We start from the raw sequence: 19,011 nt of genomic DNA, 5'->3' as shown, positions 1-19,011 counted from the left end.
AGTGATGCAACTTGTGAAACGCTGAAATGAATGTTCACCCTGTTGGCAGCACTGAGTAAAATTAGGACAGCAATAAAAGGTTAGACAATGACATTTAATGGTACTCCAGTAATAGATTTTATCACTTTTTTTAAATCCTACCACAACAATGTGTATTTTCATATACATTATATTTAATAAAATGTATTGATATGGAATTAGGAAAGCATGGGTTTAGTACTATTTACATATTTTAATTGAAACAATTTTCTTAACAACATTGAAAAATAGAAACTTAAAGTTCTCTTAATCGTGTTTTCAGCCAGTTAGTGGTAAACAAATGCATGCCTAGGAAGTCACACTCCCTCTAAAATGTGGTCAGTTGAAAGTTTCTAACTAAAGTGTGTATCTCTGTTTTGTTTCAAAAAATACATAAGTATGTCTGTCATTTCTGATACAAAATTCTACACTATCTTCAATAAATAAATAATAAAGCGATTCTGAAAAGTATGAAATGTAAACTTTGTTGTCCCTCCAACATACATTTTTTTTCCTTCCCATTGCTTGAAACATTACAGTGGTCTTTTAGGAAATTATAATACACAGACACTTCCCAGCACAGTTTACACTTATTACCATACTGATCTACCTACCTGTTATGGATATATCCTAATTTCCTAATGGAAACCAATAAGACTTGGAGTGCTAGAGAACACCGCCGACACGGGAGAGGTGGGAACCAGTACTGAAAGGACATGCAAGGAACACCAAAACCGAACAACAGCTCCACGAGAACGTTCACATGCGAATGACACGGGCTGGCACCTCCCATCCGGAATGAAGTCCTTACAAAAATACCAGTGGATGCGTGGCAGGGCATGACCAAAAGGAATCCAAGCAGAACAAAGAGGAATTTGACTCTCAGGGATGTTTTGTCCCCCGAGTGCAGACTCGGCAGGGCGCTCACACGTGTGCCTGAGGGAAAGCAGACGCGGTGCCCGCCTGGAGCCGGGAGCTTCGCCAAACAGGGACGTGGGCCTGGACGCTGTTATCCATGAGTGAAAGGGATGGAGAGCCCTGCATTCCCCGATGGCTTCGGGTTCCCCCTCTGCAGCAGCACCACGAGCTCTCTGGTGACATCCAGCAGCCGCCCCTGGGAGCTGCAGGCGGGGCTGCCCCGAGCTCCCCTGCCCTGGTTGCACCCAGGTGAGCTCAGCTCAGCTCCGTACCTGGGCACCACCCACTGCGGTGCACACCAGGCCCTGCAGGCTGGATCTTTCCTTCCTGAGCTGGGGCCACGATTGTTTCTTCTCCCCCACTGCAGGTGAGGCTCAGCCTGGGAGCAGCAGCAGTGAAGGAGCACCCGGGAGGAACACAGGACACCAGCAGGGCTCTGTGCCTCACCCTTGGCTTCCTGCCCCAGCACTCACAGTCCTGGGGACAACAGCAACTTCCAAAGGGACCGAGGGCTGACTCTTCTGGAGTGCAATTCATCTCTGTGCAGAAGGCCTGGACAGCTTTTATTTTCAGGGGCAACACGAGTCATGAAGTGGTATGTTAATAGAATCTTCTCTGTTTATAGATATAGACTATTTATTTTCTAAGTCTTTTCAGTACCATCATGAAGACCTTCCAAGATCTTCCTGCTGCAAAACTGCTCCTTCCATTCACTCACATTTACACACCACTCTGCTAGGCAATAGGCACAGAACTCCTGAAGGGGAAAACCCTCAGAAGGCCTCCCAAACACACCCACACTGCCTCCTCCACGGGAATTAAAGAGCAGGGCAGCTGGAGCAAGCACAGCCAGCCATGTGGTTTGCCAGCTATCCCCACTGCAGCACAAGGAACAACAGGGTTGTTTCACCAGCCCAGGAAACCAACTCAAGTTCCACACAGAGAGATTGAGGGAGATCTCCTCACTAAATTGGGATTCGTGTGTTCAGTGAGAATTATCAAGGCACAAAGATGCTCCTGTTTGCTTTGATAACCCTCTGACGTGTGAAGGGCGAGCAGTAGTTTCATGCCACACCAGCAAGGACTCGGTGACAGCTCCTGCAGACACCTCCTGCAGCGACCTCTGGCTCAATCCTGACTTTGGCCCCTCTCTCCTAAGGCTCATCGAACAGCTGCAGGTCCAGGCGCACCACGATCTCTCCCGTGGGGACTTCGTGCAGAAGGAGACACTTTGTAACTGGTCCCTTGGAACCCTGATCCTTCTTGATGTCTGCCACACGGATCTCTGTCCTGCCCAAAAAGTCTGCAATGCAGAAACACAGCGTGCTCAGGAAAGGGAAACCAGAGCCTGCAGAAGGACCTGAACTTCCACCCACACACAGCAAAAGAGAAAACAAGCCTTCAGTCCTACTCCAGTTGTGCACTTGAAGGGGACCAAAGGCTGCCAAGCTGCATAGCAGGGCATTTAGCCAGACCATGTTAAACAGCAGCAGCATTAAATGGGCCCATGAGTGGAAAAACCCACTGTGGAATTCACAGCTGCCTCGCTCCAGGGACTTCTAGATTTTATGATAAAAAATAACCAAAGGCCAAAGTTCTCAGTTAAACCTGAGAGTGAACCTGCTGGAGATGACAGAGCCAAGCAGGTCATCAGCCCAGCAACGAGGTCAATGAGCCAGTACCAGTCCTATCTAAACAGTGCCTGAGATTGTGACTCCAAAATACAGCCTGTGATGCTCCACGTGTTCATCCCAGCTTATGAAATAAGAATGAGAGAGGCTGTGGAATCCCCACCCCTGGAAGTGTTCAAGACCACTCTGGATGGGGCTTGGAGCAACGTGGGGTAGTGGAAGGTGTCCCTGGCCATGGAAGGGGTTGGAACTGGATGATCTTTAAGGTCCTTTCCAAGTCAAACTGTTCCATGACTCTGTTGGGCTTGGAATCCTGGGCTCATTGTTGCTACTCTTATTGCATATAACAGGAGCTCAAAGACATTTCTCTTCCTCCTGCCTGAACCCATCTGTGTGCACGCAGCATCCAGAGCTTTCTGGAGTCTCAGCAGAATTACACATCACATTTTAGTTATTGTCAACTGCACAAGAAGAGGAACTCTCAAAACCCAGAGGGAGCTGCATCCTTTTTGTGCTGATACTGTGTGGAGTCAGGTTGACTCCTAAATATGCAAAGAGGGTCACATCTGGGGTATCTTTAAAGATCATCTCCCAGCCCAGCCCATTCCCCCTGCTTTCCCTCAGCAGGAAAGCTCCCCCTCAAAAAGAGCTCAGCACGTGCCCTGGGCAGGGCAGCCCGTACGCACCATCCGGGGAGAACTGGTCCCGCTCGAACACCGTGATGCACAGCACGTCCTGCTCCAGGTCCTTGATGAAGAACTGGCAGTTGGAATTCCACTTGGGATTCAGGGTGTCCTGGATGGTCTTGGTGATGTGGCACTGGGAGCCCATGGTCACCTCGCAGTAGGGGTTGCTCTTTCCTGGGAAGATGGGAACAAGCAGAAACGGGCGGGGCTGTTTCAGCTGCGTGCTCCTGCTCCTGAGCTTCCTTCTGCTCCAACAGCCACCTGAGCTGGGAAAGACCTTGGCCACACCTGGCCCCACCCAGGCTCTGCTTCACTGCCTCTGTAATGGGCTACATTACCATCACAGTGGATACTCTGCTCTGCTGGGTGCTGAGCACCCTCCACCCTTCCCTTCAGGACTCTATGGCTTGTGTGCTGGAAACGAAGCCAGCCTGACACAAAAGCCTCACACAGGACAACTGCAGGACCACGGCTCAGCTGCACACCTCTGCCTCTTTTACCTTCATTAAACCCACGTCATTTAACAAAATCATGTCTGGGACAGAACCCCTGCAGAGTTAGGCTGGCAAATGGGAATGTCCTCTGGATGGAGCAAGGAAAGCCAAGGCACTCACCATGGGACCTGCAGGGTTTGAGCTCAATGCCTTCAACAACATTCACCATCAGCCTCCCGATGCCTGTTGCCCTCTGAGAGCGAACTGTGGTGGAACAGAGGAGCAGAGAGAAATGTCACCAATGGATTTTCCTGCCCAGGGACTTTTCCACAGAAGATGAGACCCCCACATCCTATGCTGTACCTAAGTAGGCCTTTTCCCTCTTCTTCTTTTCAGTCTCTATGTAAAGTTCTGAAGCAGCTTTGATCTTCTGAACCCAGGCAGTCCTTCAGAAGGAAAGGAGAAAAAAAAGTTGCAAAATGCCATTTCTGGTTTTCCCTGCTGGAGCACAGCAGACAAAACTAAAGCTGTCCCTCCTTCCCAGCCAAGGCTCTGGCCCCATCCCACAGCTGTCTGCCTGGGAGGGATCTTACTGGAATTCACAGCACCTGCAGAATGGAGCCATCCCAAGGCAGCAAAGCCCAGCACACAGAGAAAGCTCAAGAGAGCCACGAGCAGGAGATGCTTGGTGAGAAAACAAAAGGTTTGCTTTCTTGCAGCCCCTTGTTTTCCTGAAATAAACTGATTTCTTGGAGCCAGGAGGTACAAGACGCTGCTGCTGCTGCTGAGGTGGCCACTGTCCTTGAGATTGGTCCCTGAGATTTCCTACCCAATTCTTCTGACTCTCGGGACTTTAGAAGTGTAACCTGGGGAACCCAGGGGTGGTGAATGGGCCCTTCTGGGAAACCATTCCATGATTAAGAGTCACAGAACACCCTGAGTTGGAAGGGACCCACATGGATCACTGAGTCCACCCCAAAAATCCCAGGCTGTGCCTGAAGGAGGCTGACAGAGAAAAAGGGTGGCAGAAGGGCTACTAAGTGACCTCAAGGGCTTCAAAGAACTGCTGTGACATACAAGGAAGCCTGAGTCAAGGGAACATGGGAGAATCTGGAAGCTGTGGATCAGTTTTGGATCCTCAAATAAAGACCTGCTGCTCCACAGGACATTCCTAGTTTGGGCTGGGAGGCATCCTAAAGCTCACCCAGTCCCACTCCCTGCCATGGGCAGGGACACTGTCCACTATCCCAGGTAACAGCAGAAGACAGAATTGCATCTCTTGGCTCCTTCCTGTTACCATAAAGTGTGAAATGCAGCCCAAACATCCACCCTCAGCCATTTCATCACTGGTCTAGCTGGAATTCAGGAAACATCATTTTTCTCTCCTTTTCAGATCACCACATTCCCAAGAAGGAATTTTCCAGTCTTGTAAAATAACCAGCTTGGAGAGGGCTCTGCAAGTTTCCATCACAACCATTCCCATCCTACAGTTACCAGAGTTTGTAAAGGCCCACGAAGGCCCTTACCTTTCATTAATGCTTTCAGCCCGGAGTGTGTAGACTCTGTCAATGTGGGAGATGTGGAAGATGGGCTCATCTCCAGAAGGGTCTGTGGGTAATTTTACCAGTACCTCGTTGAGGAAAATGGGCTGTAAAACATCAGCAGAGCTGGAGTTGTACTGCAGAGGCTGCACGGGGGCATTCAGCACACATCAGCTCACAGCAGGTTTATTGCATGCCCCAAGTCTCTCCCCCTTCTGCTCCTATATTTCTGTGGAAACTTTTAAGAGCTGACAAAGGCAGAGGTGCCTGCATAGCCTGGGGACACTCCTGGAGAGAGCCAAGTACAGCAGTGTCTCCTGGAGAGAGCCAAGCACAGCAGAGTTTCCTCCCCCAGAGAGCAGCAAACGTTGTTTTCCCTCTGCTCCCTCAAACACACGAGCCCTCACAGAAGAGTTTTATTCAAGCAAAACCTCCAAAGCATCTTTTCTTATTTCCCTAGAGCACACAGCCACCCTTCCTGCCATCAGCCCCTGATCCCCAAAGCCTTCAAACTTCTTCTCTAGGAAGGCTGCTGCCCACAGCCCCAGAATGGAGCTCCTGAGCCCTGTCCCCATCCCCGTGTGGGAGCAGCACTTACAGTTTTGTACATTTTGTACTGCAGGTTGGACTTAGGGCTGAAGACCTTGTCTGTGCCAGAAGAGCCAAGAGGTTTTATGATCTGAGTGAGGAGGAGGAAGTCATTGAAGAGAAAACCATACAGCTCCTTGTTACTCTTGGCTTTATAGAGCTTCCCACTGTGCAGGAACTTGCGTGGTCCCAAGCAGTTTGTAACTGAATTAAAAACGAGTTGCTGCGAAAAGTAGAAGAAGAACAACAACGCACTGTATAAAGTGAAACAATCGGGGCTGCCCTGCAAGAGACCAAATACAGTTTTGAGTCCTGGTTCCAGTCTGTGGCACAGGGATGACCAGCCATGCCTCGAGCACCACAAGCAGCACAAGTCACAGGGGGCCCAGGAGAGTCCCTGAGGGCCACAGGGGCACGGGCTGGGCAGGCAGGGGAAGCCAAAAGCATCTGTGCCCCCTGGCCACGCACATGCACCCCCAGGGCTGGGACTGAGCCAGGGCACCTGGCCTGGATGAGCAGCAGCTCTGCCAAGGGCCTCTCCACAGGCTGAGCTTCCTTCAGGGCTGCATTCTGAACTGTGTTTGAATTTCACCCCTTAAAACACCCCAGAGGACTTCAGATGGCCACGATACCCCGAGTTAGAGCTGCTGACCACTGGGACTGGCACAATCCCAGACTCAGCCAGGGCTGGTTAGGGATCAGCAGAGTCTTGCCCTCGCCTAAAGTGCCATTTTCAGGTTTGTTTTCACCAGGGTTTGGCACAGCTCTCCCCGCCCAGGGCAGCTGGCTCTGGAGGGGCTCCTCTGGCAGGCTGGAAACCCCTTGGACAGAAAACAGGGAGAGGCTGGGCCATTCCCTGCCATGGCTGGGGCTGCTGCTGGTGACGGTGCAGCGAGCACCACAGGCTCTGTCAGGGTGTGGGGCTGCTGTTCTGGGGCAGGCACCAACTACAGAAGATAAAAGCAGCCACTTTCCTGCTGGCAGACAGCTGGATGTGCTGACACTGTCACACCTGTCCTCCCAGAACAGTCAGACTTCCTCGGGTGAAATGCAATTTTTATATTTTATGAACCAACCAGAGCTCGTTATTTTTTTACCTTCTAGAATGGTGCATACTTTGAAAATCAAGTTGTGATCTGTCTGCCTCTGTTACCTCCACCAACAACAGGAAGGCCATCAGAATATCTTCCCTCCTTTTGCAGGACATACAAACACAATATTTCTAGACACTTATCACGTAATCATAAAAAACATGGCGTGGGAGGCAGGGGTTCTCTCTGTAAACTCTCCAGAGACTTGATCACTATTCTTGAGTTTTCAAATGTATACAAAGCTTTATCACAGAAAATATTTCTAAATATTTGGGTTTTAAAGCAGTCCATAGTGGTCAGGCACAGCTTTGGAGTGGGACCCAGCAGCCCCAAAACCAGTGCACCACAAAGAACGGGGAACTGGGAAGTGCTGGTTGCAAAGGGCAGCGTTGAGCCCGGCCCAGCTCCGGAGCCAGGCCCCCAGGCAGGGCTCAGGAGCACAGCAGCAGCCAGGACAGCGTGCAGGGGCCAGCTGGGGCCAGGGGACAGGAGAGGGGCCGGTGCTGCCTGTCCCTGTCCCCGGGCAGCCCCGTTACCTCGGAGAGGCCCTCGCACTGCACGTGGGCCTGGATCCACTCCAGCCTGTCCGAGTTCTCCTTCTCGCGCACGCCCTCGTTCACCTGCGAGCACAGCTCCTCGGCCTTCTCCAGGGCGTGCCTCAGGTGGCTGTGGTCAGGGTGGTTCTCAGGGGTGTTCTCGAGGATCTGCACGCAAGCAAAGCCAGCATCAGGCTCCTGGCACCACAGCTGGGCTGCACTCGCTGTCAGCCCCACGCTCCCATCCAGCCCTCACTGCCAGCAGAGCCAGCCCCACGTGTATTTTCCTCCTTGACAGCCGTGAGAAATGGGAGACAAACACTGGGAACAGTGGACTGCAGGCCTGCCTGCACAGCCTTTGCACCAGGACACTGCTGGCTCCTCTGACAGAAGCACACACGTGGCAGCCAAACACAGAAACGCAGCCACGACTGCTGAAGGAATCCCTAAGTACCAACATCCAGTTCATAATCCCCCGTGAAGGCCCTGGGCCGTGCTCCATGGTGTTATTTGGGATGGGAAATGTTAAGCAACAAGTGGAAGTTAGGAAAGGGCTGTAAATCCTCCAGCACCATCAGCACAGGGGGAACCTGCAGCAATCCAGGCTCAGCCTGTGGGGAGGGAATGGCTCTGAGGGGAAAGGCAAATATGAGCACAAGGTTGTCTCGTTGCTCCTGTTATCTGAATTTTAAATTTTCTCTCAGCACTCGCTGCCTTCTGGTTCTTTGGGTGCAAGCTTCAGCTGTTTCAAATGGAAATATGGAATAACTTTGCCAAAGCCCAAGGAATGATCCCATTTTCAATACTGGAATCGAGTATTAAAGGACATCCCACATTCCCCAGCACATCAGAGACCTCCCAGTGACCAAGGCTGACACAAATAAGGAAACAACCCTGCAATCAAGGTGTGAGCAAAGCAGCACCAAACCCACCGTGTGTGCAAAGGAACGTACATTTTTAATGATGAGTGGGTATCTGGTTACCCGTTGCATAGGCTTTAGTAGAAAACTTGAGAGTGGCATTCCTTTACAGCGAGGATCCATTGCTAACCTCTGAAACATCAGAGAGGTAAAATCTGGTTAGTCAGGTGGTTTAAACCCCAAAAATGAGCTGCTCCAAGAAAGGAAAAGGGAAGGCAGTAAATGAGCACCAATCCTCAGGTAAATCTGCTCTGAGGTCACATCAGCAGGAGAACTCCTGGGGGTTTGGACAACACTTCTTCACCTGCCACGTCTGGACAAGAATCCCAGAATCACCAGGGCTGGAGGAGCCCCTCAGGATCACCCAGTGCCACCCCAAACCCTGTCCCCAAGGCCACATCCAGACTCGTCTGGGACAATTCCAGGGAATCCAAACCTCCCTGGGCAGCGCATCCCAGGGCCTGAGCACTCTGCCAGGGAAAAAATGTTTCCAATCTTCATTCTGAGCCTCTGCTGGTGCAATTTCAGGCCATGGCCTCCCCTTTCCCTTGGGACACAGCAGAGCCCGACCCCCCCTGACTGTCCCCTCCTGCAGGGACTTGTGCAGAGCCACAAGGGCCCCCTGAGCCTCCTTTGCTCCAGGCTCAGCCCCTGCCCAGCTCCCTCAGGAATTCTCCAGCCCCTTCCCAGCTCCCTCAGGAATTCTCCAGCCCCTCCCCAGCTCCCTCAGGGATTCTCCATCCCCTCCCCAGCTCCATTCCCTGCCCTGGACACGCTCCAGCCCCTCCAGGTCCTTTTCCAAGTGAGTGGCCCAGAAGTGACACAGCTCTCACAGCAGGTGGGGCCTCCTCTGCTCAGCAGGTCAGCCAGGGGAGAAGATGCCCACAATTCCCAGGGGCTGCTGCTTCTCCTACCTTGACAAAGTCCTTGAAGTCGGGCACCTCGTCGGTTTTCTGCTGGATGAGGGCAGCCCCGTTGAGCTGGCAGCTGCAGAAGCGGATGTAGGGCTGCATGTGGGGCAGCTGCGCCGTCAGGATGTCCCCGATCATCTTCACCGGCATCTTCTCCCCTGACATCTTCTTCCTCACTCGCAGGGCCCTGGGCAGGAGCAGGGCACGGCTTGGACACAGAGCCACTCCTCAGTTATGGGACAGAGGGGTGGGTTCTTATTCACTCTGCTAACCCAGGGAACCACAAAGACACCGGCCACAAGATTTACTGCAGGGGTACAATAAACAGGATCTTCTTACTGAGCTGCTACTTTTACACATGGAGGCACCAGCTGTGGCAGTTCCAGCTGTGGCAGTTCCAGCTGTGGCAGTTCCAGCTGTGGGTTTCTCTGGGTCTGGATTGAAGGCACTTGAGACAGTAATTCCTGTTCAGACTCAGGTGTTTGTTATTTCTTATCAGTAAAACAGTCTCACTGCTGGGAGCTCTGCAGCTTTTCATTAGAAGGCACAAAGTGGCCACAATCTCTTGTTCCAAGGACTTTTAAGACCAAACTATCCAGTGAAGAACTGACACCTGGATTATTTTCCCTTTTACCCCAATAACTGATCCCACAGAGCTGCAGTGGGGACTTTTCTGCCCAATTACAAAATGCCACCCAAACCCATGGAGAAGGAGGAAGAAGAAGGTGAAGAAGAAACCCAGGACCACACCCTGTGCCCTCCATCTTGCTGCCATCCACAACACACTAAACACCCCAAACCCTCAATTCCTCACCAGGTGACACACCTGCACTGCTCTCTATAATCTATTGCACACTTCTGTGGATTCCAGTCTGTCCTGAAGTCTGGGAAGCTTTCTCCATGGATGAGGGTCAGAGGCAGTGCTGCCCCGGGGGTCAGGGCACCCCAGAGCAGACAGGGAAATATTCCTGGTGCCCTGGGTTTGCACATAACCCAGGCTGCACTCTCAACCAACAACTTTCCCTCTCCTGGTGATCCTCCTGCTGCCTGACTTTAATGCAATGCCAGATCACAGGTGAGAGGAACAGGAGGGTAATTTCCTTTTCCATTGGCTTAGAAGGAGAATTACTGATGTGTGAGTGAGGCAGGGAAAACCCCATCACTTTGAGTTTTTAGCCTGCTGTCCTAAGGAAAAGTTCATTGTCACTTGTCCTGTCACTGCCACACCTTTTCAACTGGTGGGCCATTTTCAAATACATTTTACAAAAAAAGGGAGATACTGCAAAGCTGTAAAATCCCTGTAGGTTCAGTGAAAATTAGCAGCTGAGTAGGGAAAAGAAAAGAACTTTATTGATGCTTTTGCTTATCAAGGTGCAGGTTTAACTGTGCCCTCACTCAGCTTCCCTGGCAGGGACTGGGGCAGCAGCACCCGGAGCCTTTGGAGAGGGGTGCCCTGGGCACAAACCCTCTGGAACCAGGCAGGGAAAGTCCTGCCCTGGGGGAAGCCTTGGCAAGCCCTGCTCCCCAGGGGAGAGGAGGATTTGCCTTCTGCAGCACTGGAACCAAGTGAGTGCAAATGGCAGAGAGCTGCTGGGTTCTTCAACAGCTCACAACAAACCCTGTCCCCAGTTTGCTTTTTCCCCCAGGGAGAAACACGTGGCCCTTCTGGTTAGGATTTGTGCAAGTGGCAAATGTTTTCATGCAGACAAAAGGAGAAGCAGAGGGAGAGGCCAAGGGTTCTGTTTTTGTGAAGTATGGGGGGAAAAACCAACTTACTTCAGTAGTTTTATATTGCACATAATCAGCTCCTTCCAATTCACAAAAATCATGGCAACTTCTTTTTCTGTGACCAGCTCAGACTCCATCAGTGGTTTCTGGAAGATCTGGGGAGTGAGAAGAGGCCACTTAGGGTGCACAGGGTAAGTACAGACAGCCCCAGCACATCCCTGTCCCTGACATCCATGGTGTTCCCTGGGAAGCCTGGGACTAAGGAGACCCTCAGGTAGGAGGGGCTTTAACAGGGAATACTCTGAATTTGTAGGGGTGCTGGTGTTAATTCTGGTCTGGATAATCTGCTTGAAACCTGGGAATTTTAGCAGAGCTCTCCTGCAAAAGATCCCAGGATTCCTTTGATAATCCAGTTGAAAATGGGTTTTACTTTGGACTCTTCTATGGAAGACCTGATTTCTCTGAGAGTCCCAAGTGCTGCAAATCTTGAACTCTTCTTCAAAAAAGGACTTTGTTTCTCCATCAAAGGAATTGTCCATAGCTGGCTGTACTAATTCCTTTTCTCCTGCCTCTAAAGCCAATCACAGGAAGTGATAACTGAACCCCAGAGCTCAGTTATCACTCAGTATCCCTACCCCTCTCAGAGCACAGGGAATGTGCTTCATTCCAGAACATTTGTTTAAGGTTCACAACTTGTACATGAGAAATAAACACTGAGAGTCAGGAGCAAAAGGGCTTTGTTAAAATGACACTTCAAAGATCAGCATTTTGGTGATGGTAAGTGCAGGGGATTGCCATGGTTTGCACCCACCCACAGCTGTATCTGTATATCTGTATGTCATCTGTATATCTGCATCTGTGTATCTGTATCTGTAGATCTGTATCTGTGTATCTGTGTATCTGTAGATCTGTATATCATCTGTATATCTGTATATCTGTATCTGTATCTGTTTATCTGTATATCTGTATATCTGTATATCTGTATATCATCTGTATATCTGTATATCTGTATATCTATATCTCTATCTGTATATCTGTATATCTGCATCTGTATATCTGTATCTCTATCTGTATATCTGTATATCTGTATCTGTATATCATCTGTATATCTGTAGATCTGTATATCTGTATATCTGTATCTGTATATCTGTCTCTATCTGTATATCTGTGTATCTGTATATCTGTATCTGTATATCTGTCTCTATCTGTATATCTGTGTATCTGTATATCTGTATTTGTATATCTGTATCTGTATCTGTATATCTGTATATCTGTATATCTGTATAGCTGTATCTGTATCTCTGTATAGCTGTATCTCTGTATCTCTGTATATCTGTATATCTGTATATCTGTATATCTGTATATCTGTATATCTGTATCTCTGTATATCTGTATCTGTATATCTGTATCTCTATCTGTATATCTGCATCTCTATCAGTATATCTGTATATCTGTATATCTGTATCTGTATATCTGTATCTCTATCTGTATCTGTATCTCTGTATCTCTGTATCTCTGTATCTCTGTATATCTGTATATCTGTATCTCTATCTGTATCTGTATCTCTATCTGTATCTCTGTATATCTGTATATCTGTATATCTGTATCTCTATCTGTATCTCTGTATATCTGTATATCTGTATCTCTGTATATCTGTATATCTGTATATCTGTATATCTGTATATCTGTATCTCTGTATATCTGTATATCTGTATATCTGTATATCTGTATATCTGTATATCTGTATCTCTGTATATCTGTATATCTGTATCTCTGTATATCTGTATATCTGTATATCTGTATATCTGTATATCTGTATCTCTGTATATCTGTATATCTGTATATCTGTATATCTGTATATCTGTATATCTGTATATCTGTATATCTGTATCTCTGTATATCTGTATATCTGTATATCTGTGTGTCATCTGTATATCTGTATCTCTGTATATCTGTATCTGTATCTGTACCAGTATCAGTATCAGCACAGATAAAGGAGGACTGGGCAGAGACCCCCAGGGCAGGCAGGCCAGCAGTGAAATGCAGGAACTTTGCTCAGTGCAGGAATTTGGCACGGGCCGAGGGAGGAGGGGCCCGGGCTGCCCCACCTCTGTCACCAGCTGCAGGTCGTTGACGTAGTTCTCCTCGGTGACGATGAGCTCGTGGATGTAGCCCTGCCTCTTCCTCTCCGTGGGGGTCAGCATGTCCAGCAGGTGCAGGTCTGCACACCCTGCAAAACACAACAGCAGTGGGCTTCAGTGGGGCTGGGGGCACAGGGACCCTCGCCTGGGGCAGCCACAGCAGCCCTGCATGAGCAGCACTGCTGCCTGCCCTGCTCACTGCATTGCTGCTCCCATGGCACACCTGCATGAGCAGCACTGCTGTGCTCACTGCATTGCTGCTCCCATGGCACAGCCTGCATGAGCAGCACTGCTGTGCTCACTGCATTGCTGCTCCCATGGCACAGCCTGCATGAGCAGCACTGCTGTGCTCACTGCATTGCTGCTCCCATGGCACAGCCTGCATGAGCAGCACTGCTGTGCTCACTGCATTGCTGCTCCCATGGCACAGCCTGCATGAGCAGCACTGCTGTGCTCACTGCATTGCTGCTCCCATGGCACAGCCTGCATGAGCAGCACTGCTCTGCTCACTGCATTGCTGCTCCCACGGCACAGCCTGCATGAGCAGCACTGCCCTGCTCACTGCATTGCTGCTCCCATGGCACAGCTTCATCTCTCAGTGACTCCAAACATTCCATTTAACACATTTTTTATTTAGCACAGCAAAGGCCATCTCTGTGTGTGACTCCTCCCTGGTGGCCAAGCTTGAAGTCTCCCTCACCTCTGCCTGCCCGTTCCCAGCCTCTCCCTGGAGGCCCCCGAGCCCTTGGGTGTGTCATTCCAATCCCACATGGATGGCTGGAGGTGAAAAAGGGGGAAAGGACTCCATGTGGTGTGAGGAAAACACAGAGACATCCCAGAGGGAATTAGGGAAGAGCTGCAGGGACCCTAAAGCTCCAAGGGGCACTTTGGAATGAGTCCCTCGATATCCGAGGTTCACCTTGACCCCTCTGCTCACAGAAATCCTGCTCCAGAAGGGGCTGCAGGGCCTCCTCACTTCTCCTCACTTCCATTAAAAACTGCTCCCAAATATTTGCAGGGCCTGAGCCAGGACATGCAAAGGTCACTGGAGATCCCCACTGATGCCTGGGCTGAGCCAAGGGTGGATTTTGTTCTCCTTTCTGTTTCAAAGCACTGAGAGCTCCTCTTCCATCAGTTCTGTCCTTCCATTGCTGCCAACCTCCCCTGCATGGATCCCCTCAGACGGGAGGATTTTTGTATCAGTTCCACAATCCTGAATTTTCTTTTCTACTCTGAATTAGACAGAAGATTTAATTCCATTCTTTCTTCTGGCTAGGCCATTATTTTTCAGCTGAGCCTAATTAAGTTCTTCTGAGACTGGAACACAAAATGTTTTCTTCCAGTTTTTGCTACTTTTCTGCATAAAATACAATGCATTTCAAAAAGCAAATTTGATTTCAGACAGGTGGAAAATGTTTGGCTCTAAAAATGATCTATTCAACTTTGTTCACACAACCAAAATTCCCCAGGTGAATTCTTTCCCTCACCCTCAGCAAATTCAGTATATTCCCCATGGACACAAACTTTCCTCATGGAAACATCAGGCCCTTGGTAACTCTTTCAGTTCTCTGCATATAAAGTTCACACTTAGGGAGTATTTCCTGCATTTTTAGCTCCCTGGATGGAGCTCAGACAGTGCCACTGGGAAGGCCCAGGTGTATCACCAATATTTCCATGGAATACCAGCAACATCTGCTTTAACTGATCTGTGCTTCTGAAAGGGCAATGATGGATTTGACTTCAAAAAAGCAAAAAAACCCAAACCAAACCACCCAAACAACAAAAAAAAATAACAACAAAGCAAAACCAAAACCCAAACCCAAAGAAAACCAAACCAAGCCAACCCAGGAAAGGAGATACAGCCAGCCAAGGCTGTTTCCTCTCTGACTCTGAAGTTGGGAGCTGGGATCAGGTGGGAAGCAGAGTGACACTGACAAGGCTCCCTTGAGACACAGGATGTCACAGCCCTCCACAAAGTGCAATTCAAACTTTGCTTGGAATAAAGAGCAGATGTGCAGAAATACCATCTTTATGCCAAACCAATGGATTCTGGCCCCTTCCAAAAGCCAGAAGTTCCATCTCTGTTGAATGATGCCTGATTTCAGAGCAGTTTCTTTGGTACCAAGTAAACCACAGGTCTAAGAAACAGCCCCAGTTCTCCCAGTGCTTCATTAGAAGAGAAGCAAGTGTTTCATTACATTTCCTTGGGGAAGTTCTTGTTCAAAGATGTTCAAAAGCCTTGGCCTGAAGGTGATTTCCAAGCACCAGGCCCATGGAGAGAACACTGACATTCTGAATAATGAAGCATTTTAGTGGCTCCCTTGGCAGCCAGCTGGGCTGTGAATGGGCTGCTCTGAAGCACTGGAGCACTCTGCTTTTGGGTATGAAGTATTTGGGGTAAAAAGAGCCCAAATCTGAGCAGAACATCCCAAAGAGACTTTCCTGGTAGGAGATTTCTTTGTGAGGAGCACAAGGACAGAGATTTTCCTTGTCTTTGCATTAAGAACACTGAAGAAGAACTGGGTTCCTTTCCAGGTGGAAATGTCTGGCTCGTTCTTCATGGATGCCAAAGAACTTTGGTGAACTGGATTCCACAGATCACAGAATTGTGGAATGGTTTGAGCTGGGAGGGACCTCAGAGCCCACCCAGTGCCACCCTGCCATGGCAGGGACACCTCCCACTGTGCCAGGCTGCTCCAGCCCCAGTGTCCAGCCTGGCCTTGGGCACTGCCAGGGATCCAGGGGCAGCCCCAGCTGCTCTGGGAATTCTTTGCTTCAATCCAGTAAAGCCAGGGAAGGATGGGGAAATGACAATAATAAACTTGGTTTGTTCCCAGGAGGGTGAATCCATGAATTCTGCCATTCTGGCTGGACTTGGAGAACCAAGAGACAAATGTTGGAACTGCAAATCTGTGCCTTGACCTCCCAGCACCACAGTCCTGGCAGATTAATGGGCTCCAGAAGTGTAAAAAATCATTTCAAATCCTGTGCACAGAGTAAAGATGTTGTTCCTCTTCCTTACAAAGTCAGCCCTGAAGATCTGGGTCTCCCAAGACAAACACTGAGCCTAAAACAAGATGCTGCTTTTGGGAAGGGAGGTTCTGCTGTGGAAATCACTGATCCACATCCATGGCCACAGCTGCTGATCCCTTTTCACTTGGGAGGTTTTCTAAGCAGTGCCACTGCCAGATTTCCCTGTAAGCCTTGAGCTGGCCCAGGCTGTAGTGACCAGGGCACAGGAGACAAGAATCTGTCCTGTTAGAGGAACCAGGAGCTGGCAAAAGTGATGTCACAGTTTTCCTCGAAATTCTTTAGGAGAGGGGAACAGCACACCAGGAGAGCAGCCCTTCACACAGGTTAATTATTCACAGATCCCAAATCCCTGGGGCTGGCAAAGCCCCCCCAGCCCAGGGAGTGCCAGCTGTGCCCCATGGCCACCTTGTGCCCAGCCCAGAGCACTCAGTGCCACCTCCAGGGGACACCTGCAGGGATGGGCACTGCAGAGCTCCCTGGGCAGCCCCTGCCAAGGCCTGAGCCCCCTTTCCATGGGCAAATTCCTGCTGCTGGCCAAGCTGAGCCTGCCCTGGCCCAGCCTGAGGCCGTTCCCTCTGCTCCTGTCCCTGTGCCCTGGCAGCAGAGCCCGACCCCCCCGGCTGTCCCCTCCTGGCAGGGACTTGTGCAGAGCCACAAGGGCCCCCTGAGCCTCCTCTGCTCCAGGCTCAGCCCCTGCCCAGCTCCCTCAGGAATTCTCCAGCCCCTTCCCAGCTCCCTCAGGAATTCTCCAGTCCCTTCCCAGCTCTGTTCCCTGCCCTGGACATGCTCCAGCCCCTCCAGGGCTCTCCTGCAGGAGCAGAACTGGACCCAGCCCTCGAGGGGCCTCTCAGTTCTAAGTAATTTAAATCACAGCATTTCAACATTCAACTTTCTTAGCACCTGTTTCAGATGCAACCAATTCCTCTTCAATCTCCTGGGATGGACCCTCCACTGAGAGGCCAGCCCAGGCTTTTGGTGAGGACATTGGGATGAAAGAGATGTCTCCATCTGCAATGTCCCACCCCATTTCTCAGCTATTTTCAATCATTTCAGCAGGTTTGGAATTTCTCAAGCAGACCAGTGTGTTCAGTTCCTGTTAGAGCAGAGCATTTCCCTCCGAGGTGCAGGGAAGGAGTGGAAAGAAATCTGGGCAGTGCCATTGGCAAAACTTGCAGCATGATTTAGGGGTGGAACTGCCCTCTCTGGCCTGCTCAAAGAAGGTTTGGATGTGGCACCTGAGGATGTGCTCACTGCTGGTGCTCCAACCTCAACCACTCTGTGAGTCGCTGATTCTGCCAATCCCTTTCCAGAGGCTGCTGGGGACAGTAAAATCCCACATGTGAGAGCAAGAATGCATCCAAAAATGTAAATCTCAGAGTTAACAAGGCCTGGCGGGGTTTGGAACACATCAGGAAAGCAAAGGTCACCCCTGGGCTGTGCCCCAGGGCTGTCTGAGCCCTGGCACTCAGGGCACAGGAGCAGCAGAGTCACAGTGAGCAGCCCTGGGCCAGGCAGAGGGGATTGCACAGCCCCATTCCACAGGGAATTCACAAATACAGGTGCTGTGCAGGCACTTCCCTTGGAACCAGGAATGTGGGCACCAAAAGCAGTATTTTAAATGTTCCAACCTCTTATCTAACAGCATTTTATCCTTTTTTCACTTTCATTTGGCAGAGGGACAGCTCTGATCTCTGCTTCTGTGACCTGACAGCACCCAGGGAGCAGCTGGGGCTGGCCCAGGAGGGGTTTGGGTTGGATTTTAGGGCAAGGTTCTTCCCCAGAGGGTGCTGGCACTGCCCAGGCTGCCCAGGGAATGGGCACGGCCCCGAGGCTGCCAGAGCTCCAGGAGCCTTTGGCCAGCGCTGCCAGGGATGCCCAGGCTGGGCTTGGGGGGGTCTGGGCAGGGCAGGGCTGGCACTGGGGGATCCCTGGGGTCCCTTCAGCTCAGTTCAAGAGTTTTGCTCATGGAATTCTCCAGGTGGGCAGTGAAGCCTTGGTGAAAACCATTTCCATTTGCATTGCTCCAGGACAATGTCCTGAAAGGCAAAGGTCACCTCAGCACCGTGCTCAGCTGAGGAGCCCGTGGTCACCCTGCCCTCTGGGTCACTTCCACTCATGCAGTAATTGTTGAGGCATACTGCTCCTGAATCTACTGAAGTTGCCTAAAGTTAAAACCAAGTAATTTGTCATCTGAATTTACTGCACAGAAGTTGCCATTTAACAAGTTAAATAGCTGGAGTCAATAACCACCAAGAACTAAAAAGTGCTGTAAAACCAGAGACAAAACCAGAATTTCAGTCATTTTCCTTATGGGAATAAAATGTGCTCAGTGAACTCATGGGGACAGAAAGTGAAGCCACTAAAGCTCCTAAAGAATTGAACTTTAAATAAAACTGATCCTGAATGTAAAGCAAAATGTTCCTGATAAACCCACATTTCAGACCTAGAGATGTCTTGGACAGATTTCAAGTACTGAAAAGAACAAATTCTCTGGAAGAACTTCCATGGGAATTCTTTGTCAGCAGTTGAATACAGAAGGAATTCCCACAAACAGTAAAACCAGTGAAGAATAAACACCAGCAGCACTGGCAGCCTCTGGAATTCCAGTTTCCTCTCCATCCTCAGGTGACAATTCCTGTGCAAGGGGAGAAGGCACCTGGCACAGGGAAGTGAAGACACAGAACCAATTCCCAGAATGCCAGGATGATTTGGCTGGGAAGGGATTTTAAGGATCATCCAGTGCCACCCCTGCCATGGCAGGGACACCTCCCACTGTGCCAGGCTGCTCCAGCCCCAGTGTCCAGCCTGGCCTTGGCACTGCCAGGGATCCAGGGG

The 19,011-nt window shown here is 50.1% G+C and overlaps 1 protein-coding gene across 4 annotated transcripts in view; it reads right to left on the bottom strand.

Moving 5' to 3' along the window:
- Nucleotides 1-75: 75 nt before the first annotated feature.
- The window catches only part of ITSN1 (intersectin 1), a 113,238-nt gene continuing 94,302 nt past the window's right edge, over nucleotides 76-19,011 (bottom strand). For 2 of the 4 annotated variants that reach the window (XM_059840197.1, XM_059840199.1), the window contains 11 exons: nucleotides 13,111-13,232; nucleotides 11,051-11,157; nucleotides 9,278-9,461; nucleotides 8,397-8,495; nucleotides 7,444-7,611; nucleotides 5,827-6,099; nucleotides 5,214-5,335; nucleotides 4,051-4,133; nucleotides 3,868-3,951; nucleotides 3,254-3,427; nucleotides 76-2,239 (listed from right to left, as the gene is read on the bottom strand). In XM_059840197.1, the coding sequence (XP_059696180.1) occupies nucleotides 2,091-2,239; nucleotides 3,254-3,427; nucleotides 3,868-3,951; nucleotides 4,051-4,133; nucleotides 5,214-5,335; nucleotides 5,827-6,099; nucleotides 7,444-7,611; nucleotides 8,397-8,495; nucleotides 9,278-9,461; nucleotides 11,051-11,157; nucleotides 13,111-13,232 (1,565 nt within the window). In that variant the 3' untranslated portion in view covers nucleotides 76-2,090. Of the gene's footprint in view, nucleotides 2,240-3,253; nucleotides 3,428-3,867; nucleotides 3,952-4,050; nucleotides 4,134-5,213; nucleotides 5,336-5,826; nucleotides 6,100-7,443; nucleotides 7,612-8,396; nucleotides 8,496-9,277; nucleotides 9,462-9,526; nucleotides 9,582-11,050; nucleotides 11,158-13,110; nucleotides 13,233-19,011 lie in introns of those variants that run through there. The other 2 variants (XM_059840198.1, XM_059840200.1) reach the window with 2 other exon arrangements.

Source organism: Haemorhous mexicanus, chromosome 2 (assembly GCF_027477595.1).
Source record: "Haemorhous mexicanus isolate bHaeMex1 chromosome 2, bHaeMex1.pri, whole genome shotgun sequence".
NCBI classification, from domain to species: Eukaryota; Metazoa; Chordata; class Aves; order Passeriformes; family Fringillidae; genus Haemorhous; species Haemorhous mexicanus.
The sequence above is the reverse complement of the archived record's forward strand: the minus strand, read 5'-3'. Positions and strand labels throughout refer to the sequence as shown.